The 23,980-nt window shown below is 44.2% G+C and overlaps 2 protein-coding genes across 5 annotated transcripts in view; one reads left to right on the top strand and one right to left on the bottom strand.

The window, feature by feature from the left end:
• SAMD8 (sterile alpha motif domain containing 8) overlaps nt 1-12,828 on the bottom strand; it is a 33,643-nt gene extending 20,815 nt beyond the window's left edge. Inside the window, exon 1 of one of the 2 annotated variants that reach the window (XM_075841861.1) lies at nt 12,622-12,828. Coding sequence is in view for 1 of the 2 variants with exons in the window: in XM_075841860.1 (XP_075697975.1) it covers nt 2,635-2,649 (15 nt within the window). In the remaining variant the exon portion in view is untranslated. Of the gene's footprint in view, nt 1-2,634; nt 2,935-12,621 lie in introns of those variants that run through there. The other variant, XM_075841860.1, reaches the window with a different exon arrangement.
• LOC142663294 (dual specificity protein phosphatase 13A-like) overlaps nt 12,625-23,980 on the top strand; it is a 34,608-nt gene continuing 23,252 nt past the window's right edge. Inside the window, exons 1-2 of one of the 3 annotated variants that reach the window (XM_075841863.1) lie at nt 12,625-12,923; nt 18,960-19,165. In XM_075841863.1, coding sequence (XP_075697978.1) covers nt 12,828-12,923; nt 18,960-19,165 — 302 coding nt within the window. In that variant the 5' untranslated portion in view covers nt 12,625-12,827. Of the gene's footprint in view, nt 12,924-18,840; nt 19,166-23,980 lie in introns of those variants that run through there. The other 2 variants (XM_075841862.1, XM_075841864.1) reach the window with 2 other exon arrangements.

The following is a 23,980-nucleotide window of genomic DNA, read 5'->3' as shown; positions in this document are numbered from 1 at the left end:
TAAAAACACCCAACAGGAATATTTTTCGTGGGGCGTCCCCTTTATCTGTTATAGTTTTTTCTGCCACCTACATGTTTCTCTTAAAGAGGTTGTGGGATAAGAAAAATCTTTATTTTATTTTCCCGTTGGGTTGAGCTGCAATACCAGACACAACCCATTGACAAGCGTGGCGCTGTTTCTGGAAAATAAAGCAGAACATTTTTTCTAATCTCACACAATCCCTTTATTTAGTCATACGTGTTCTTCATCTGCAAGGGTTAAACATGCTATGTGCAATCCTGAACCTCGCTGTTATGTTACTACGGTCCATCAGTCCAGGTTCCTTTTCTCAAACGTCTTCTTTATTACCTAATAAAAACTCTGGCTTTAAGAAAATTTTCTATGGATATACAAGTTTTTGCCTAGTTTCCAAACAGAGGAAGTTTAATTTATGTTAGGCCCTGTTCACATTTGCGTTGGAGGATCCGTTATGAGTCTCCTTTGCAGATTCCGTCATATTTGCCGGACAAAATAGCGCAGCATAACGTGGGTGTCGGTCATTTGACGGATCAGAATAACAGATGGCGGCGCAGTTGTGAACAAGCCTTAAAGGGGTTTTCCCACGAGAGAGACGTATCCTGTGGACATGTCATACATGTCTCTCGTGGGAAAACCAAGGTTCATATCATTGACACTACACACCGTTGCCACTCTGTTTGCACTCATGCGTGATGACGTGTAGTCAATAGGGATGACATATCTCCACAGTGGGCCAGCCACATCAGCTACGGACAGTGTCAGAGCGGCTTGTGCTGTGTGACCTCTCGCGGGATCGCAACCTTGTCATCACTGTCTGACCAGAGGAGGAGAGCGCACGCACGGCTCAGACAACGTTGCTACGGCCCTTCTCTCTCCAGGTCTGGTCAGTGATGACAAGATTGTGATCCCGCGAGAGGTCACAGCACAAGCCGCTCTGACACGGTCCGTAGCTGATAAACTTCTGAGCCACTAGGAATGTGATGAAAGAAATAAAAGCTGAAATCAATCATTGTCCCTAGTATTATCCGGACATTTCATTTTCTAGGAATATAGCAGTTATCCTCAGTGACCGGAGAGGGAATGTGAACTAGGATTAAGGGCTCGTCCACACGTAACGGGATTGCTGCAGAAAATTTCTGCAGCAATTCCGCAGAAACTAGCAGGATTTACGATGGCAGAAAAAAATGCAACATTTCCTGAGTTTTTTTACTGCATAAAACGGTGCGGATTTTGATGTTTTTCTCAATGCTGGTAGATGTGGATCAAAACGCAGCAATTCAGGCCACTTCCCGCAGCAGGAATTAACATGCTCGGATACAAAAAAATACACACCGCAGGTCAATTTCGGGTCTGAATTTTTAGGCAGCGTGGATGAGATTTATTATATCTCACCCACTATGAAGCTACTGTATTCTGCTGCGTATTTTCCGCCCGCTATTCTGGATGGAAAAGATGCAGCAATTCCGCTATGTGTGGACAAGCCCTAAATCTCAGGAATTATGAAAAAGTACGTTTTAGTATGGCAACTGATTATTCTGTCATAATTGGCATAAAAGTTCCAGTATTTGGTAAAGTTTAAACGTTGATATTGGGCGGCATCGTGGGTAAAGAATGCTCCTGGATAACCGGAATATTGATGATTCTCTATACAATGTTTATTATGTACCGTTTATACGGTTTTTTTTTTTTTTTCTTAATTCACCCCAAAATCTTTTTGGGAAAAAAAAAAGTGTGTTTTAATGAATGTGGATATGTAAAAAAAAATAAAAAAAATAAATAAAAAGGTGGTCGCACCAACATGTCGCATAGCAACGCTTCAGTGAATACGGACGGTTTGCAGATGCACATCCGTAGCCGTCCGTATTTACGGAAGCGCCCATAGGCTTCTATGGGAGAGTCAGTGCCGTAATTACGGACAAGAATAGGACAGGTTCTATAATTTTCCGCATGGCAGCCATCCGTAAAAATACTGAAAGGTGTCTGTGGCCAATAGAAATGAATGGGTCCGTAATTACAGATAAAAAATATGGTCGTGTGCATGGGGCCGAATGCTTCGTTCACATCTGCGTCAGGGCTCCGTTTATGGGTTCCGTCTGACCTTTCCGTCAGGGAAACCCACGAACGGAATCTAAGCTGAAACCATAGGTTTCCGTTTACATCACCATTGATTTCAATGGCGACGGATGCGGTGCAAAATGATTTCCGTTTGTCAAAGTTGTTTAAGGGATCCGTAGTTTTGACAGAATCATTACCGAAGTCGACTGCGCTATTCATTCCGTCAAAACCACGGAACCCCTGCACAACGGTGACAAAAGGAAACCAGATCCGTCACCATTGAAATCAATGGCGATGCAAACGGAAACCTATGCTTTCAGTTTGGATTCTGTTCCGACGCAGATGTGAACGAAGCCCAAGATGTATCAAAACTTCAACTCTTCATTTTCCTCCAAGTAGTTCAATATAAATATATATATAAATGTAACAAATCAATTGTCTAAACCATAGCAAGCACACATCTGTATGTAGCTAAAGCAGGTGGAATAAATAACATATCTCTCTCACTGGTTAGTATTATATACAAGTATTTTCCCATTCAGTCACAACTCAAGTACTTACCTGCGGAGACATCATTGCAGAGTTGTTGCAGCCTTCAGGTTTGGAAACCAAGCAGACAGTTTCCCAAAAACGTCAAAAGAAAGTTTGAAGTTCAGTCAAGTTTCATGGAAGCCCAATGTTCAGGACACGTATTGGACACAGTTTAGTTTGTTAGAACTAATCAAGAAAAAACCACTAACACAGCACATTGTTCGTGATAAGGGAGTGAGGCAAAGGGCTCCCTAGCGTTTCACAAATGACACTAGAATACTATGACTAAGTAGTGATACAGGCCGTGCGAGACTCCCAAGTGCACTTTGGCAATCGATGTAAGCAGGGCGGCAGTCGTTCTGCATGGAACTCCTATCTGTGCCGAGTGTAGGGAGCCCTGTAGTGGGCGGCCTCTTGTAGGGCGGAACAGAGGGTGAATCACTGTGACTTTCTCCTGTGAGCTGGAACTTTGTGTGCCCACAGCACAGACTGAAATGCCAGTACTGGAAATAGGAAGGGTGAAAAGTCACTCAGGCAGGACAGGGGAACCCACAAATCACGTTGTTTATGTGATTCTGCAATTGACTTACTGCACTAGTGAACTTCAAGTTAAGAAGGAGATTGTAAGGCCTCGTGCACACTTCCATCACCGTTTTCACGGCTGCTTTTGATGGGTCCGTGAACCCGTTTTGGCGGCCGTGTGATTTCTGTGTGCACTCCGTATTCCCGTTTCCGTGCGCCGAGCATGGTACTCCATGGCCTCCAGCGATGACGTTCAATCCATGTCGCCGCTGCAGCCAATCACAGGCTGTAGTGGCGGTCACGCACGTCAGAAGGCCTCCTTCATCCCACGTGACCGCCTCTCCAGCCAATCGCAGGCAGCGGCCGCCTCTGCAGCCAATCGCAGGCAGCGGCCGCCTCTGCAGCCAATCGCAGGCAGCGGCCGCCTCTGCAGCCAATCGCAGGCTGCCGCCGCCTCTGCAGCCAATCGCAGGCTGCCGCCGCCTCTGCAGCCAATCGCAGGCTGCCGCCGCCTCTGCAGCCAATCGCAGGCTGCCGCGTCACAAAAGAAGGTCGGACTGGAGGAAGAAGAGGGACTCGTCACCAAGACAACGACCGGGTACGTATGAACTGCTTTTTATTTTATTTTTAATCAGCAGCCTCTTTTCTCTATCAGTTATTGATAGAGACAAGTGGCTGCCGATTAGTGTAATATTTTTGTAATGTATTTCTGCCCGCCCGTGTGCCTGCAGTTTTTTTGACGGCCCCATTGACTTGCATGGGCCTCACGGTCACGGAATCCCGGACCAAAGTAGGACATGCTCTACTTTGGATCGGAACGGAGCAACGGGACCGTCCAAAAAACTGAAGTGTGCATGGCCCCATTGAAATGAATGGGTTCAGGGTGCTATCAGTGACAAAAACAGATAGCACCCTGAAGGAAAAAACTGAAGTGTGCATGAGGCCTAAGAAAATACCTGTTGGGCTGTTTACTTCTGATTTTCAACAATTTGCACACAGTTTATGGATTTTTGCCTGGACTAAATCGGTTTCAGTTAAATGGGTTCCTCACTACTCAATCTACGGTTATAGACTGAGCAAAATGTGTTCACGCACCGTAATATACACTGAACGGCCAGTTTGTTAGAGACGCCAGCCCAAACAGGACATGTATTTTTCCCGCTAGCTGAAATAATTAGCTAGCGGAAAAAAAGAAGCGTCCGACTCCCATTAAAATTAATGGGAGGCGGAATTTTGCAGCGGAATTTGCCACAAAATTCCTCCGTGTGAACATACCCTGAGGTTGAGTTCACACAGGGCTGATACGCTGCGTAAAAGCATGCAGCGTATCTGCCCTGTGCACCGCAGGAAATTCTGGGCGAAAAACCGAACCAAACTGTGGTGCAGTTTTTCGCCCGGAATGTCCGCTGCGAAAAACTGCAGCACTTAGCCGGCCCCTACTAACAGGCCGGCCTCCTGGGATGACGTTCCGTTCCAGGAGACCGCAGCGGTCACATGGGATAAAACGTCATAGCAGGATTCCGGCCTGCAGGACGTCAGAGGGACGCATCGCCGTGACTTCCGGTAAGTATGGACTTTTTGTTTTTCTTTATCCGCTACTTTCCACAGCAATTTCGACCACAAAAAAAAGTTTGGTGCAGTTTTTCAGCCGGAATGCCATGCAGGGACCAGCGTGGATACGATGTGTACTTTTACGCAGCGAATCCGCCCTGTGTGAAAAATGGCATGAAGGCGCTTATGAGAGTAAAGAGCTGGGTGGCATTTTTACAATGTATAAGGTGCCCACTTTCATAAAATAAATTTGTATGGGGGTATAATATGATTTTTCTAATTTATAATTCAAGTTTTATTTCTGTATGTCAAAAAAGTATGAAAATTGTCTCGGAAGCAAAAAGCTACTTTTTTTTTGTGCATACAGTTGTATTGAGGGAACAGGTTTAAAATAACAACAAAGTAGTAAAAAGTGGGAGTGGATATCACTAGTTAATGCACCTGAGCACTCTCCCCGCATTTATGGTTGTCTGCATCCTGTTGGGAACTGGTGTTCACCTGCCCATTTAGTAAGTATGGCCTGTTTTTGTTTTTTTGAGTATATGTATGTCCCATTTTTCTGTGAATTAGTTCAAAGGTGGAGCACACATTACCAGTGTTCATAAACCTCTACTGCTCAACGAGGAGGTAACCTGTTAAGCTGGGTATGCCAAGTAATATTATCTCAAGATATGTTAATAATTAAGTAGCAATTACTTTACCCTTTAATTACTCAACAGGCAGCTAATCCTCTGGTAAAGGCATTAGGAGTATGAAACATACATTTAGGGCGGATTTACACGAAAGTGTAATACGTCTGTGCAACGCGCGTGATTTTCACGCGCCTCGCGCGGACCTATGCTAGTCTATGGGGCCGTGCAGACAGTCCGTGATTTTTGCGCAGCGTGAGTCCGCTGCGTGAAACGCACGACGTGTCCTATATTTATGCGTTGTTCGCGCATCACGCACCCATTGAAGTCAATGGGTGCGTGAAAATCACGCGCACCACACGGAAGCACTTCCATGTGACGCGCCTGATTCGCGCAACAGCAGTAAAAAGTATGAATGAAAACAGAAAAGCACCGCGTGCTACAAACATACAAACAGAGTGTCATAATGATGGCGGCTGCGCGAAAATCAGACAGCCGCGCACCATATGGTGATGACACACGGAGCTGTTAAAGAGGCTCTGTCACCAGATTTTGCAACCCCTATCTGCTATTGCAGCAGATAGGCGCTGCAATGTAGATTACAGCAACGTTTTTATTTTAAAAAAACGAGCATTTTTGGCCAAGTTATGACCATTTTTGTAGTTATGCAAATGAGGCTTGCAAAAGTCCAACTGGGCGTGTTTAAAAGTAAAAGTCCAAGTGGGTGTGTATTAGGTGCGTACATCGGGGCGTTTTTAATACTTTCACTAGCTGGGCGCTCTGATGAGAAGTAACATCCTCTTCTCTTCAGAACGCCCAGCTTGTGACAGTGCAGATCTGTGACGTCACTCACAGGTCCTGCATCGTGACGGCCACATCGGCACCAGAGGCTACAGTTGATTCTGCAGCAGCAACAGCGTTTGCAGGTAAGACCGATCGCTGTGTCCCCGCTGATTAACCCCTTAAAAGCCGCGTTCTATAGAGATCGCGGCTTTTTAGGGGTTAAGCTGCCATCGCCGGCTTGCTACGCGATAGCGGCCGGCGATGGTGACTATGGCAACCGGACACCAAACAATGGCGTCCGGCTATGCCATAGACGGAAGCCTAGTGGGTCCTGACAACGTCCGGACCCACTATGCTTGCTGTCAGTGAGTAGCTGACAGTTCTAATACACTGCACTACGAATGTAGTGCAGTGTATTAGAATAGCGATCAGGGCCTCCTGCCCTCAAGTCCCGTAGTGGGACAAAGTAATACAGTAAAAAAAAAGTTAAAAAAAGATGTGTAAAAATAAGAAAATAAAAGATTTAAAAGTAATAAAAGTAAAAATCCCCCCTTTTCCCTTATCAGTCCTTTATTATTAATAAAAATATATAAACAAACAAATAAACTATACATAATTGGTATCGCCGCGTCCGTAACGGCCTGAACTACAAAACTATTTCGTAATTTATCCCGCACGATGAACGCCGTAAAATAAAATAATAATAAACCGAACCACAATCACAATTCTTTGGTCACTTCACCTCCCAAAAAATGGAATAAAAAGAGATCAAAAAGTCGCATGTACCTAAAAATGGTACTGATCGAAACTACAGTTCGTTACGCAAAAAATAAGTCCTCGCACGGCTTGATTGATTGAAAAATAAAAACGTTCTGGCTCTTAGAATAAGGAACACAAAAAGTGAATGATTGTTTACAAAACGTATTTTATTGTGCAAACGCCATAAGACTAAAAAAAAACTATAAACATCTGGTATCGCCGTAATCGTATCGCCCCGCAGAATAAAGTGAATATGTCATTTATAGCGCACGGTGAACGCTGTAAAAAAAAGAGAATAAAAAAACAATAGTAGAATTGCTGTTTTTTAGTCACCACGCCACCTAAAAATAGAATAAAAACTGATCAAAAAGCCGCATGCACCCCAAGAAAACTACAATGGATTCCTCAAGGGGTCTAGTTTCCAAATTGGGGTCACTTTTGGGGGGTTCCCAATGTTTTGGCACCACAAGACCTCTTCAAACCGGACATGGCGCCTAATAAAAAAGAGGTCTCATAATCCACTGGGTGCTCCTTTGCTTCGGAGGCCGGTGCTTCAGTCCATTACCGCACTAGGGCCACATGTGGGATATTTCTCAAAACTGCAGAATCTGGGCAATACGTATTAAGTTGCGTTTCACAGATAAATCCTTTTGTGTTATAAAAAAAATGGTATAAAGAGGATTTTCTGACAAAAAAAAAAATTTAAATTTCACCTCTACTTTGCTCTAAATTTTTGTGAAACACCTAAAGGGTTCATAAACTTTCTAAATGCTGTTGTGAATACTTTGAGGGGTCTAGTTTCTAAAATGGGGTATTTCATAGGGGTTTCTAATATATGGGCCCCTCAAAGCAACTTCAGAACTGAACTGGAACCTAAAAAAATAAATAAATGAGGCAATACTTCGCTTCTTACATTATACTGATAATGAGCCGTGCCCACCCCGAGATGACCCCAGTTTTGACCGTTTGTATAAACGGAGACCCCTATTAGATCGTTCCAGTGCCCGGTTTTCCCCAGCATACACCCCGAGAAGTGTATTTCTATTGAGGAGTCCCTGGTACATTTTAAATGGAGGGTTCAATTCCGCGAGTACCTGCCGGGTAAGAGGGCAAGGTATGGCGTGAAGATGTATAAGCTGCGAGAGTGCATCAGGGTATACCTACAGGTTTAGGATATATGAAGGAAAGGCCACCCCCAAACCAGACTGCATCCTGGACTACAATAGGTACATGGGAGGGATGGACTTGTAAGATCAAGCCCTGAAGCCCTACAGCGCCATGCGGTGTGGTATAAGAAGCTGGCCGGGCACATCATACCGATGGCTTTGTACAATGCGTACGTGCTACATCGATGTGCAGGCCAGACGGGAACTTTCCAGGAATTTCAAGAGGTGATTATCAAGAACCTAATCTTTAGGGACCAAGAAGGGGGGGCACCCAGTACTTCTGGAAGCGGGGCCACACGCATCGTACCAGGGCGGCAACGCTTTCCAGGGGAAGTTCCCCAAACTGGCAAGAAGGGAAAAAAAAAGTCAAAAGAGGTGCAAAGTCTGCTATAAGAGGGCGATAATGGATGACACAATATATTAATGTGACACGTGTCCCGAATAACCAGAGCTCTGTATGAAAGAGTGTTTTAAAATTTATCATACATCCCTTGGTTTATAATTTACCCCAATTTTACTTACCCTGATGCACTCCGCACAGCTTATCCCCCCCTCGTCTTTCCCCTCTGAGCCCTGCCGCGTGCCCAGGCAGCTGATAACAGCCACATGTAGGGTATTGCCATACCCGGGAGAACCCACATTACAGTTTATGGGGTGTAGGTCTCCGGTCAAAATGCTCACTACACCTCTAGATGAATGCCTTAAGGGTGTAGTTTTTAAAACGGGGTCACTTCTTGCGGGTTTCAACTGTACTGGTACCTCAGGTGCTTCTGCATACATGACTTCGCACTAGAAAATCCCCAGTAGGCCAAATGGTGGTCCTTTCCTTCTGAGCCCTCCCATGGGCCCAAACGGCAGTTTATCACAACAAATGGGGTATTGCGGCACTCAGAACAAATTGCGCAACAGAATGGGGTATTTTGTTTCTTGTGAAAATAAGAAATTTTCAGCCAAAACTACATATTATTTGAAAAAAAATAATTTTGTTTTCATTCCCAGCCCAATTCAAATTAGTTCTGTGAAAAAACTATGGGGTCAAAATAGTCACAACACCCATAAATGAATTCCTTGAGGGGTGTAGTTTCCAAAATGGGGTCATTTGTGGTTGGTTTCTATTGCTTTGATACCTCTGGGGCTCTGCAAATGCGACATGGCACCCGAAAACCAATCCAGCAAAATCTGGACTCCAACAAACACATAGCGCTCCTTTCCTTCTGAGCCCTCCCATGGGCCCAAACGGCAGTTTATCACCACAAATGGGGTATTGCCGCACTCAGGACAAATTGGGCAACAAAATTGAGTATTTTATTTCTTGTGAAAATAAGAATTTTTGAGCTACAATGACATATTATTGGAAAAAATATATATTTTTTTAATTCCCAGCCCAATTCAAATAAGTTCTGTGAAGAAACTATGGGGTCTAAATGGTCACATTACCCATAAATGAATTCCTTGAGGGGTGTAGTTTCCAAAATGGGGTCACTTCTGGTGGGTTTCCATTGCTTTGATACCTCTGGGGCTCTGCAAATGCGACATGGCAGCCGAAAACCAATCCAGCAAAATCTGGACTCCAAAGAACACACAGCGCTCCTTCCCTTCTGAGGCCTCCCATGGGCCCAAACGGCAGTTTATTGCCACAAATGGGGTATTGCTGCACTCAGGAGAAATTGGGCAACAAAATTGAGCATTTTGTTCCCAGTGAAAATAAGACATTTTGATAAAAAAAATTACATCTTATTGGAAAAAATGTCATTTTTTTAATGTCACAGCCCAATTGAAATACGTGCTGTGAAAAAACTGTGTGCTCAAAATGCTAACAACAACCATGAATGCCTTGAGGGGTGTAGTTTCCAAAATGGGGTCACTTTTGGTGGGTTTCCATTGCTTTGATACCCCTGAGGCTCTGCTAATGCGACATGGCACCCGAAAACCAATCCAGCAAAATCTGGACTCCAACAAACATATAGCGCTCCTTTCCTTCTGAAGCCTCCCATGGGCCCAAACGGCAGTTTATCACCACATATGGGGTATTGCCGCACTAAGGACAAATTGGGCAACCAAATGGGGTATTTTGTTCCCTGTGAAATTAAGACATTTTGATCACAAATGACATTTTATTGGAAAAATTGACATTTTTTTCATTTCACAGCCCAATTCAAATACGTGCTGTGAAAAAACTGTGCGGTCAAAATGGTAACAACAACCATAAATGAATTCCTTGAGGGGTGTAGTTTCCAAAATGGGGTCACTATTGGGGAATTCCTACTGTTTTGGCACCTCAACACCTCTTCAAACCTGGCATGCTGCCTAAAATATATTCTAATAAAAAAGAGGACTCAAAATGCACTAGGTGCTTCTTTGCTTCTAGGGCTTGTGTTTTAGTCCACGAGCGCAGTAGAGCCACATGTGGGACATTTCTAAAAACGGCAGAATCTGGACAATACATATTTAGTAGTGTTTCTCTGGTAAAACCTTCTCTGTTACAGAAAAAAAAAAAAGAATAAAATTGAAATTCCGCAAGAAAAATGAAACTTGCAAAGTTCACCTCCACTTTGCTTTAATTCCTGTGAAATGCCTGAAGAGTTAAAAAACGTTCTAAATGCTGTTTTGAATACTTTGAGGGGTCTAGTTTTTAAAATGGGGTGTTTTATCAGGGTTTCTAATACATAGGCCCCACAAAGCCACTTCAGAACTGAACAGGTACCTTAAATAAAAGGCATTTGAAATTTTCTTACAAATATGAGAAATTGCTGTTTATGTTCTAAGCCTTGTAACGTCCAAGAAAAATAAAAGAATGTTCAAAAAACGATGCCAATCTAAAGTAGACATATGGGAAATGTGAACTAGTAACTATTTTGGGTGGTATAACCGTCTGTTTTACAAGCAGATGCATTTAAATTCTGAAAAATGCAATTTTTTCAAAATTTTCTCTAAATTTTGCAATTTTTCACCAATAAACACTGAATATATCGACCAAATTTTACCACGAACATAAAGCCCGATGTGTCACGAGAAAACAATCTCAGAATCGCTTGGATAGGTTTAAGCATTCCGACGTTATTACCACATAAAGTGAAATATGTCAGATTTGAAAAAATGGGCTCTGAGCCTTAAGGCCAAAACTAGGCTGCGTCCTTAAGGGGTTAAAGCAGCGCTGGAAAAAAAAAGTGTTCATAATTACCCCCTCCCTCTTCTCTGCGCGCGGTCTGGCCTCCTGGGATGACGTTGCAGGCCATGTGAACGCTGCAGCCTGTAATTGGCTCCAGCGGTCACATGGGATGAAACGTCATCCCAAGAGGCTGGAATGGAGAATAAGCAGGGAATTCTGGGTCAGTATAACTTTTTCTTACCTGTGAAATGTCGCAACACACACTTTGTTGCGGCTTTAAGCACCCCATTGAATTCAGGTAGTCTAGTTGCGCAGCCTTCTTTGACGACGACACGACCCTTCATCACGTGACCGACCCCCCTGTGCTCTATGTAATCGCTGTATTTCCGCTCCTGCTTGTACATAGAGTACAGCGCGGCCGGTCACATGACGAAGAGCCGTATCTTCATCAAAGGCGGCTCTACAACTAGACTTCCGGTCAGCCGCCAGCGCTATAAAAATCCCATAATCAGCGCGACAGGGACCGGAATGTATATTAGCGAGTATGACATACTGCAGGGACTACACCACGAATACTTTTTGGTTCCCACATAACCCCTTTTAACTTGCTCAGTTCCTTGTTCCTGTGGGAGATCAGCCCCGTCTGGCAGTAGCTATTCTGTGGGACTTGTGAACTCCTGTACATGGCAACCTTTATACAGATCTCAGCAATGAAACCACATCTGGAAGGAAGAAAGTTAAAGGAGGGGTCTAGTTTGGACAAACTGTGACTGATCGCACAGCTGGGACCCCAACAAAGAAGTAGTCGCCGTACCGTAGTTTGTTTTTAATCTTGGCAAGATTGGCACCTGCGTACCAGGACTACTACACCCACTGAAACGAACGCGCGGACTACGTAATATATGTAAGTGCAGAGGTTTACCAGATAAGACACTAGATAGAATGCCATGGCTGATCCGTTGGGTACCCTCATGACCCGTGGGGTACCCTCACCTCTCCCACTACATAGGCCTCATGCACATGGCAGTGCCCGTAATCATTGCCCGCGGACAGCCACATGTCCAGCCCGTGCGCCCAGAGTATGAGAGCACGGCCCATAAAAAGCGAAATATAGGACATGTCCTATCGTTTGTGGCGGCTTTCTACGGCCCGTAAATATATGGTAAGATGTCCGTGGTCAATAGAAATGAATGGGTCCATAATTACGGAGAAGTTCTACGGTCACGCGCATATATTACATATATATATATATATATATATATATATATATATAGAAAATATGGAAAAGGTCCAGAGTTGGAAATAGCAGTGGGGATTAATGTCCTTTTAACTCTAGTAATTAATTAGAACTTGAACGAGCTGCTCATAAACACAAAGCAAATAAGCAGTTAGATGTCAGTGAAAACAAACGAGAAGCGGCAGGAGGAACGGCCACATAACGTGTACACGTAAAGCTGCAGCCCCTCAACAGATTATCTATAGCCAAATGGCCTCTCACCTGTACAGAGCCGAGTGGTTTTAGGGACCCCGCTTCCCAGATATATCCACCAGCAGGGTCCCTTTTCTCGGTCACCCGGTAGTTTTACTCGAAATCAGGCCTAGTACACGGGAGTAGGCCGCTGGCGTGTCCATAGAAACGGCAGTAACAAGAGGAGTCTCGGGGACGAGGGTAGAGCGTCTATCTCTGCACCGCCGCACAGTGATATGACACATCATAGCGTACTGCGAATGCTCTTCTACAGCGCCACCTCCTGGACATTACGCGCAAGCAGTGTGCCGCATGGTCACGTCCGGTCCCAGGTTTTTTTCAGGACATATTTTCATAATACTAGATGATTAATATAACTGCACACCCAGTCCTACTAGTACAGTATTTCTGCCATGTATAAAAATCGTCTGACATTTCCTTTTTATCTTTCAGTCGTCCTCTGCTGTCTGCCATTTCATTGTAATCTCTGTTAGGTTGAAATCACACGTGCAGTTTTTCATGCGTTTTTTTTTTGAGGGAAACACAGGAGTGGAGTCATAAGAGAGCAGCTATATCAGTCTTTCCATTATATTTTTCCTTTCTTTTGGATCCACTAAGGGATTTAGATAAAAAACTGAATGAAAAACTGCACGTGTGATTACAGCCTAAGGGTAAGTTCACACATAGCATAAATACTGCGGATTTTCCGCAACGGATTAAGTTGTGGAAAATCTGCAGCATAATACAGTAGCAGCAGAGTGCGTGAGATTTGAATAAATCTCCACACGCTGCGTAAATAAGCGGGGAAAAAAACACGCAAATTGACCTGCCGTGCGTTTTTTAATCCGCAGCATGTCAATTGTGTTCACGTAATCGCCTTTTTTCTTGCAGGTTTTACCCATTGAATTCAACGGGGAGGTAAAACCCGCAACAATAAGCAGATGTTGCGATTTTTGCGGTGGAAAAGCTGCAGTCGTGCCACAAAAATCGAAAACTGAGGAAGAAAAAAAAGTCTTATACTTACCCAGAATTCTGTGCTTCTTCGTCCAGGCCCTGTGTGAACACACCCTCAATTCCGCACTGTTATTTTCCACAACGTCTAAGCTAAGAAACCTAAAAAGCTAAAGGAAAAAAAAGGTTTTCCACTGCGACCTGTCCGCAATGACCTGTGTCTCGCCGAAAGTTGCTGTGGAGCCCGGGCCTTAAGGTCCATTCACACTTTGCGGTTTTGACAGCGCGGTTAGAACAACATCAAAAAAAGTTATGACCATTTTAAGATTTATGCAAATTTGCTCTTAATGCCCAACTTGGCGGTTTTTTACTTTTCATCAAGTGGGCGTAGTAAAGAAAACAGTATAAGGCCTCATTTAGACGAGCGTAATATACGCGCGTGCTTTTCACGCGTGTCGTATGCACCTATATTACTCTATGGGGCAGTGCAGACAATGCGTGAATTTTGCGCAGCGCGAGTGCGTTGCGTAAAACTCACGACATGTTCTATAATCGTGCGTTTTTCGCGCATCACGCACCCATTGAAGTCAATGGGTGCGTGAAAACCACGCAGGTCGCACAGAAGCACTTCCGTGCGAACTGCGTGATTCGCGCAAGAGCTGTCAAACTCTGAATGTAAACAGAAAAGCACCACGTGCTTTTCTGTTTACTAACATCCAAACGGAGTGTCTTAGAGATGAGCGAACCGAACTTCACCGGGTTCGGCCGAACTCGTTTTGACCGAACCCGGCAAAAAATGTTCCGATACGCGACGTCAGGAGACAGTCACTGTCCAGGGTGCTGAAAGAGTTAAACTGGTTCAGCACCCTGGACAGTGACTTCCGATCACAATATACATGAACGCGTAAAAAAAAAAAGAAGTTCTGACTTACCGATAACTCCCGGCTTCTTCCTCCAGTCTGACCTCCCGGGATGACAATTCAGTCCAAGTGACAGCTGCAGCCAATCACAGGCCAAGCACAGGCTGCAGCCAATCACAGGCTGCAGCGGTCACATGGACTGCCGCGTCATCCAGGGAGGTGGGGCCGGATGTCAAGAGAGGGACGCGTCACCAAGGCAACGGCCGGGAGACCGAACTGGAGGAAGCAGGAAATTCTTGGTAAGTATGAACGGCTTTTTTTATTCACAGGTTGCTGTATATTGTGCTCGGAATTCACTGTCGAGGGTGCTGAAAGAGTTACTGCCGATCAGTTAACTCTTTCAGCACCCTGGACAGTGACTGACGTCGACTAGCCTCATCTCTATGATGGCGGCTGCGCGAAAATCACGCAGCCGCGCATCATACACTGATGACACACGGAGCTGTCAAGTGCCTTTTGCGCACGCAAAACGCTGCATTTTTTTGCGTGCGCAAAACGCACACGCTCGTGTAAATGAGGCCTAAGGCTGACCAATCAGCGCTATACACTTCTCTTCGAGGTCACGCTGTGATGTGACTTTCTTCCCGCGGGTCCATCACCGGAGCGACGGAAGAGTGAACAGACATCGCCTCCAGCCGTGCCAGGATGTATATCCGAATCTGCAGCGGCTGGAGGCGATGTCTGTTCAGTCTTCCATCGCTGCGCTGAAGGACTCGCGGGATGAAGTGACGTCACAGCGTGATCTCGCGAGATCACGCTGTGCTGTGGATCAAGCTGGGCAGGAATGAAGAGTGGTGTATGACGCTGACTGATCAGCGTCATACACTTTTCTATACAACGCCCACTTGGTGAAAAGTATAAAATGCCCAGTTGGGCATTAAGACCAAATTTGCATAAATCTAAAAACGCAGCGTAAACGTTAATAAAATGACCGGCAGTGCAGAATTTTATTCCGCAGCATGTCAGTTTATGCTGCGTTTTCATTGATTTTCTGCTGCGGGTTTTACCCATTGAATTCAACGGGGATGCAAGGCCCGCAACAGAAAGTCAAGTGTTGCGACTTTTACGGCGTTTACGCTGCAAAAATCGCAACGCTGGTAAAAAAAATAATAATAATACTTACCCAGAACGCCCTCCTCCTTCCTGCAGTCCGTTGTATCCCATGTGACCGCTGCAGCCAATCACAGGCTGAAGCATCACATGGCCTGCAACGTCATCCAGGGAGGCCGGAGCAGACGTCAGAGGAGGGAGGGGGTAAGTACGTGCGCTTATTTACGCAGCAGAATTTCCATCCGAAAAATCGCACCACAATGTGGCAGTTTCCAGGTCGTATACGCTGAGTGGTTTATACGCAGCGTATCGTCCCATGGGAACCCGGCCCTGAAAAGTCTATGAAATCTACGTGACAAACAACTAGGGTCTCATGCATGGAAAAACGGCGTTAAGTTCAGACAGGGTGTTTTTCTACGCCGCTGTTTAAAAAAATGCTGCGTAAAAAAGAAGCATGTCACTTCTTGAGACGTTTTTGGAGCTGTTTTTCATAGGGTCAATTGAAAAACAGCTCCAAAAACACCTAAAAAAATGTTTTCGGCTACAAAAATGGCTGAAAATCATTGTTTTCCCTTCAAAATAGCTCAGTGATTTTTTAGCCGTTTTTACTTGTGCGTGTGAACATACCCCAAGGGACATACCTGTTCCTGCTGTTACTGCTTGCAAAAATATTTTCGTAAGGCCAGGATCACACATGCAGGTTGGCTGCATTTTTGCTGCGTTTTTTTCAGCTTTTTTTAAACAAATCAAGTCCCAAAAACTTTTAATGAGCGCCACATTTTTCTTCTGCCTCTTATTGATTTCATTTGAGGGTCAGGGAAAAAAAACGCCTCTGCCTCCCATTGACATCAATGGAGGGCAATTTAGAGCGTTTCTTGGCGCTGACCCTGATGCAGTTTCCACGTAGAAGTCAATGCCAAAAAACGCAGTGTGAACTGACCCTTAGGCCGGGTACCCACGTAGCGTAAATGCTGCAGAATTTTCGCAACAGAATTCAGTGTGGAAATTCCGCAGCATTTACAGTAGCAGCAAAGTGGATGACATTTTGAAAATCTCATGCCCACGCTGCGGAAACGTTAATGAATTTAAATCCGCAGCATGTCAATTTTTGCTGCGTTTTAATTTATTTTCTTCCTTTTGAATCCACTCTGGGCTTTGGCTAAAAAAATGCAACTCATACTGCACCAAAAACTAAATGTGTGATTCCAACCTTAAGGCCCTGTTCACACAGAGTTTTTTCTAGGCAGAAAAATCTGCTTCTAGATTTTGACCTGCCTGCACCCTCTTTGCTGCGTTTTTCACTGTTTTTTGGCCGCGGGCAAAAAACGCTGCAAACACGCTTTCTCTGCCTCCCATTGATGTCAATGGGATGTCCGAGTCGGAAACGCCCAAAGATAGGGCATGTTGTTTATTTTTTCGTTTGCTGTAAAAAAAACATCTCCGCCTCCCATTGAAATCAATGCGAGGTGATTTCGGCCCTTTTTTTGCTGCAGTTTCCGCAGCAAGAAATTCGGTGTGAACAGGGCTTTAGGCATGGAACCCGTATCCGATAAACACATGCATTTTTAACCGCGATTTGATGCGCTTGTGGTTTTCAGATGCAGGTTTTTTTATGAGGTTCTAACAGAACGCAGGTATAATTACATGCATAAGCACTGAATGGCCGGGCACGTTTCGTCTTACACCCTAAGGGTATGTTCACACGCCCTATTTACGGACGTAATTCAGGCGTTTTACGCCTCAAATTACGTCTGAAAAAACGGCTCCAAACTGTCTGTAAACATCTGCACATTGAATTCAATGGATCTTACGGTGTTCTGTGCAGACAGGCTTTTTTTTTTTAGGCGCCGCTGTCAAAAGACGGCGCGTAAAAAGACGCCCGCCTCAAAGAAGTGCAGGTTACTTCTTGGGACGTAATTGGAGCCGTTTTTCATTGACTCCATTGAAAAACAGCTCCAATTACGTCCGTAATGGACGCCGCGAAAAACGCGTGCACTTGTCAAAACGTCTGAAATTTAGGAGCTGTTTTCGCCTGAAAACAGCTCCGTAATTTCAGACGTAATTGGCGTTGCCGTATGAACATCCCCTTATTCTCCATTCCACATATGCAGTGGTAAAGTCTTTCAGCAGCACTGCATATGAAGTGTATGGATCCATGTTGTACTATTCAGCCACCTATGGTGGCAAACTGTATAGTGTACATTTATATACCAAGTTAGCTCCATCTAGTGTAAGGGTCAGTTCACATGGAGTTTTTTGGCGCTGATTTTGACGCGGAAACCGAAAAATCACTTGCCACGGGGGTCTATTTCTTATGAAATGATTCACAAATTACCTATAAGACCTTATTGATGATATACGTATCCTATGTGTACAATGATAATATGAAATTAACCCCTTAACGACATGTCACGTACTAGTATGTGACAGCCGTTAAGGGGAAGTATGGAGCGGACTCACAGGCTGAGCGCGCTCCATACTCAGCGGGTGACGGCTGTGTTATACAGCCAGGGCCGCACCTTCCATTAGGCGAGATGAGAATCTCGCCTCAGGCGTCGGCCTACTGCCTCTGTGAGGGGGCGGCGGCGCCACTGAAATCAGCTGCCGCCACCCCCTCCTGCACTAGTTGTACCTGCGTCTATAGAACGCAGGTACAATTACATGCATAAGCGCTGAATGCCCGACCATTCAGCGATCCATCAGCGCCTTATAATGACCCGCTTCTGTTGTTGGAGTGCGCTTATTGGCGGGGCAAGTCTTTCTGCCCTGCCAATCATCGCCTTTGAACGACGCTAGCTGCACGATGACGTCATTGCGCCGCTACCGTTTTTGGAAGACGCTGATTGGCGGGGTAAGTCATTCTGCCCTGCCAATCAGCGCCTTTCAACGATGCAAGAGGCGCAATGACGTCATCGTGTCGCTTGCATCGTTCAGCCCCAGCAGACCTTCTCAGAAGAGAGCAGGCCTGCATTGACACATGACGTTGTGGGAACGGGATCAAGGTGGGTATGTAAAGTTGTTTTTTTCTTTAAAAAGTGTGCGTCGCATTATCTACAGGAGGGGAGGGGTGGGCTATATGTTGGGCACAATCTATAGAGGGAGCTATATGTAGGGAACTATATACAGAGTTTCCCCGCATTCGTGGAATACATAAATGCTGGATAGGCTTTGGCTATTCTTTCAAAGCCTTTGTGGAATGGCTTTTGAGGGGAGAAGGAGCCAGGTCGAATGTTTCTCAGACACCCACTCTTTATGAAAGACTGAAAAGGTTTATACTTTGTATTTCTTAATACTGCAAACAACAAAATTACATTATTTTTATAAAATGTTTGTATTGATTTTAAAAAAACAAAAACAAAAATCATGGCTTTGCTGCGGTGCCGCCTTTACTTCAGGGAAAAGCATACTTGTCACCTGTCACATGTAATCACAGTTCATCTGTCACAGTTTCTACTCTCTCGGGCTATTTCATTTCCTGCTTGTGATGTTATGGCGGAGAACACAGAGAAATGTAGTACAATCTCCAGGGCAGGAGAGTCTCAAGCAGATGTAAATCCTACCGTAGCTCAGCTACAAAGTCTCTTGGATAGCAGACGAACCTCTTTCACTCACCGTGTGGATGAAGTGTGGCCAAATCTCTTCTTAGGAGACTTGTAAGTAATGACTTGATCTGAAGCAGTTATATAGTTACATATAGTCACATATAGTCACATAGTTACATATAGTCACATAGTTACATATAGTCACATAGTTACATATAGTTACATAGTTTGTACGGCTGAAAAAAGACACATGTCCATCAAGTTCAACCAAGGGATGGGAAAAGGGAAGGGAAAAATGTCTACACATAGGAGCTAATATTTTTTTGTTCTATGAAATTATCTAAGCCTTTTTTGCAGCATCTCCTGTCCCTGCTGTGACGGCTCCTGCGGTGACTATTCCATAGATTCACAGTTCTCACAGTAAAGAAGGCTTGTCGCCTCTGCAGTACCTTGTTTGTTGAGGGGGTTTTACATGGAACAGGATTTAACCATATTTTTTGTATGTGCCATTTATATATTTATATAAGTTAATCATGTCCCCCCTTAGCCGTCTTTTTTCAAGGCTAAATAGGTTTAATCTTTCCTCATAACTTAGATTCTCCATTCCCCTTATTAGCTTCGTTGCTCTTCTTTGTATTTTTCATCCTTTCTATGAACTGGAGCCCAGAACTGAACTGCATATTCTAGATGAGGCCTCACTAATGCTTTGTAAAGTGGTAAAATTACATCCCTGTCCCGTGAGTCCATGCCTCTTTTAATACACGACAATATCCTGCTGGCCTTTGAAGCAGCTGATTGACACTGCATGCTGTTATTTAGTTTATGATTTACAAGTACATCCAGATCCTTCTCAACAAGTGACTCCCCCAGTGTAGCTCCCTCTAGGACATATGATGCATGCAGGTTGTTCGTACCCAGGTGCATAACTTTACATTTATCTACATTAAACTTCATTTGCCAAGTGGACGCCCAAACACTCAGTTTGTTTAAATTCTCTTCCAATTCACGAACATCTTCCATAGTCTAAACTATATTACATAGCTTGGTGTCATCTGCAAAACTAGAAATAGTGCTATTAATCCCATCCTCTATATCATTAATAAATAAGTTGAATAATAGTGGTCCCAGCACTGAACCCTGGGGTCACCACTCATAACTGGGGACCATTCAGAGTAGGAATCATTGACCACAACTCTCTGGATACGGTCCTTGAGCCAATTCTCAATCCAATTACAAACTATACTTTCTAAACCTATAGTTCTTAATTTACCCATTAAATGTCTATGAGGGGCAGTGTCAAATGCCTTTGCAAAGTCCAAAAACACTATATCCACAGCGGCCCCTCTGTCTAGGCTTCTGCTCACCTCTTCATAAAAACAGATCAGGTTGGTTTGACAACTTCTGTCCTTAGTAAAACAGTGCTGGCTGTCACTTATAATACAAGTTTTTGTCACATAATTCTGTATATAGTCCCTCAATAGCCCCTCAAACATTTTCCCCACAATGGATGTTAAGCTTACTGGTCTATAATTACCCGGGGAAGACCTAGAGCCCTTTTTGAAAATAGGCACCACATTTGCCCTGCGCCAGTCCCTTGGCACTATACCAGTCACTAGAGAATCTCTAAATATTATGAAAAGGGGGACAGAAATAACTGAACTAAGCTCTTTAAGAACTCTAGGGTGTAACCCATCTGGTCCCGGGGCCTTGTGCACATTTATTTTATTTAATTTAGCTTGCACCATATCTACATTCAGCCAATTCAGAATATTAACTGATATATTAACAGCACTGGCAGCGGCTACATCAGCCGCTCTTTCTTCTGTTGTATATACAGAGCTAAACAACCCATTTAGTAACTCTGCCTCCTCTTCATCCCCTGTGACGAACTCCCCATTACCACTATCTAGGGGTCCTACATGTTCAGAACGTGGCTTTTTTGCATTTATGTACTTGAATAATTTTTTGGGATTTGTTTTACTATCCTTGGCCACCTGCCTTTCATTTTGTATTTTTGCTAATTTTATTACATTTTTACAGATTTTATTAAGCTCTTTATAATTTAAAAAGGTTACAGCTGTACCCTCAGATTAGTATTTTTTAAATGCCCTTTTTTTGTCATGTTTTGCCCTTTTTACAGAAGGTGTAAGCCATGTGGGGTTTAATTTTAGCCATTTATACTTGTTACCTATAGGAATAAATTTTGCACTATAATTACCCAAAGTAGATTTAAAAATCTCCCATTTATCATTTGTCCCATTATTTGACATTAGTTCTTCCCAGTCTATATCCTGAATTGCAGCCCTCATCCTGGGGAAATTGGCTTTCTTAAAAATAAGTGTTTTTGCCCTCCCAGACTGTGTTTGTTTTTTACAGTATAGGTAAAATGTAACTATATTATGATCAATGTTACAGAGGTTTTCACAAACATTGACATTCCCAACAAGTTCTGCATTATTAGAAATGACCAGATCCAACAGAGATTCACCTCTAGTCGGGTCTTCCACAAACTGGCCCATAAAATTTTCCTGTAACAGGCTGAGGAAATTTCTCTCCTTTGCAGTTGAACCCGAACCCTGACACCAATTAATATCCCGGTAATTAAAATCTTCCATTATAATTACAGTACCCGCCTGTGCATCCCACTCCATCTGTTTATATAGATGACCTTCCATCTCCTCAGTTATATTGGGGGGTCTATAGATTACTCACAATCTTCACCCTCTAATGTCTTATTCACACTCGCCTTCATATCACTTCTCCCATACAGACATACACCACCACCTTCATATCACTCCTCACATACAGACATACACCACCACCCTCATATCACTTCTCACATACAGACATACACCACCGCCTTCATATCGCTTCTCACATACAGACATACACCACCACCTTTCCTATTCGCCCTGTCTTTCCGAAAAAGTGTAAAACCCTGCAGATTTACAGCCCAGTCATGAGAAGAGTCCGGCCATGTTTCAGCAACACCAACTAGATCTATATTTTCTTCCAGTACCAAGGCCTCCAGCTCCCCCATTTTTCTTGCTAGACTTCTGGCATTTGTGAACATACACTTTAACTTACCTTTAAATGTTTCACTTTCAGTGATTATTTGACCTTTGGGCTTTTTTTTATTTTCACTGCTGTTTTGTAACGAAAGGATCTCCTTATCTTGTTGCTTAGTCCTCTCCCCACCATCTGTTTCTCCCCCTACCAATATAGTCTGACCCCTCTCTAACCTAACTACCCATTTATTTTCTACATTGGCCTCCCTCCTTAGCCCTAGTTTAAACACTCCACCACCCCTGCTAGAATTCTCTCCCCATCATAGCGGACCCCCTTCCATTTAGGTGCAAATCATCTGCAGAATACAGTTTGTACCCCAATGAAAAGTCAGCCCAATGCTCTAGGAACCCAAAGCCTTCTCCTCTACACCAAGACTTCAGACATGCATTTAACTCCCTGAGCTCCCACTGTCTTTCCTGGGATGCGCATGGCACAGGCAGTATTCCTGAGAATACTACCTAGGAGGTCCTTCCCTTCAGCTTGTAACCTAGTTCTTTGAAATTATTCTTAAGGCTCCTCCACCTACCATTTATTCTGTCGTTGGTACCCACATGGACCACGACAGCTGGATCATCACCAGCCCCTCCCAGCAATAGACAGCAAACCATTCGGTTGAGGCGGTCTTGGCGACAAATTATTGTATCCGTCTTCCTGATTATAGAATCCCCTACAACTCTCAATTGTCTTGGCTTACCTGCATTACCATCCCACCGACTACTAGCTGGGCTGTTCTCCCGGCTGTTAGGGAGATCAGTATCCACTAGGGCTGCCATTTCTGAGACCGACACCCTCGCATCATCACCCAACTTAGCAATTTTGCTTGGAATATCAGAAACAGGATTGGCCTTCCTTTTCTTTGACCCCTTTCTACTGCCCCTAACTACATTAACCCAGCTACTTGCCTGATCCTGCTCACCCATGTCTTCACCCTCCAGTTCTAACCCACTAACTGCGTGCTCCATGAGCAGCATGCTCCGCACAAGATTGTCTATCGCCCTCAGTGTTGCATTCTGCTCCTCCAGATCTCTAATGCGAGCTTCCAGGTGACCAACATGCTCACATCTGCCACAGAGATATTCACCCTGGAACTCCGGCTCCAGTCGTGCATACATATGGCAAAGGGTATGTGCACACACACTAATTACGTCCGTAATTGACGGACGTATTTCGGCCGCAAGTACCGGACCGAACACAGTGCAGGGAGCCGGGCTCCTAGCATCATACTTATGTACGATGCTAGGAGTCCCTGCCTCGCTGCAGGACAACTGTCCCGTACTGTAATCATGTTTTCAGTAAGGGACAGTTGTCCTGCAGCGAGGCAGGGACTCCTAGCATCGTACATAAGTATGATGCTAGGAGCCCAGCTCCCTGCACTGTGTTCGGTCCGGTACTTGCGGCCGAAATACGTCCGTCAATTACGGACGTAATTAGTGTGTGTGCACATACCCAAACTGTGCACTGAAGAAAACCTCCAATCTTCCTGTCCATTATCCGAGTTACAACAAAACAGTGAACAATTGGTAAAGTAAGAGAAATGAAGAGCACTTACTTAGGTTTTAACTCCGGTTTTATAACTCCACTTATATCACAATACGCTTAAACCACCAAGTTCAGAAAGAACCAGCTCAAAATGAGTTTTGCTGGCTAATTTATACCACCTGTGTCCAATTAACCCCTCCCCCTAGTCAGCTGCTCAGCTGGAATTAATCTGCAAGGAAAAAAAAAAACGTTTTTAAATTGTGTCAGTTTTTGCTATCTTCTATTTGCAAGCAATCAAAACAGATTCACAAACACAGAAATACAGCAACACAATACAGAAATACAGCAACACAATCCGGTTTTATAACGCCTCTTATA

The sequence above is a fragment of the Rhinoderma darwinii genome, chromosome 11 (genome assembly GCF_050947455.1).
Source record: "Rhinoderma darwinii isolate aRhiDar2 chromosome 11, aRhiDar2.hap1, whole genome shotgun sequence".
Classification (NCBI taxonomy): Eukaryota; Metazoa; Chordata; class Amphibia; order Anura; family Rhinodermatidae; genus Rhinoderma; species Rhinoderma darwinii.
The sequence above is the reverse complement of the archived record's forward strand: the minus strand, read 5'-3'. Positions and strand labels throughout refer to the sequence as shown.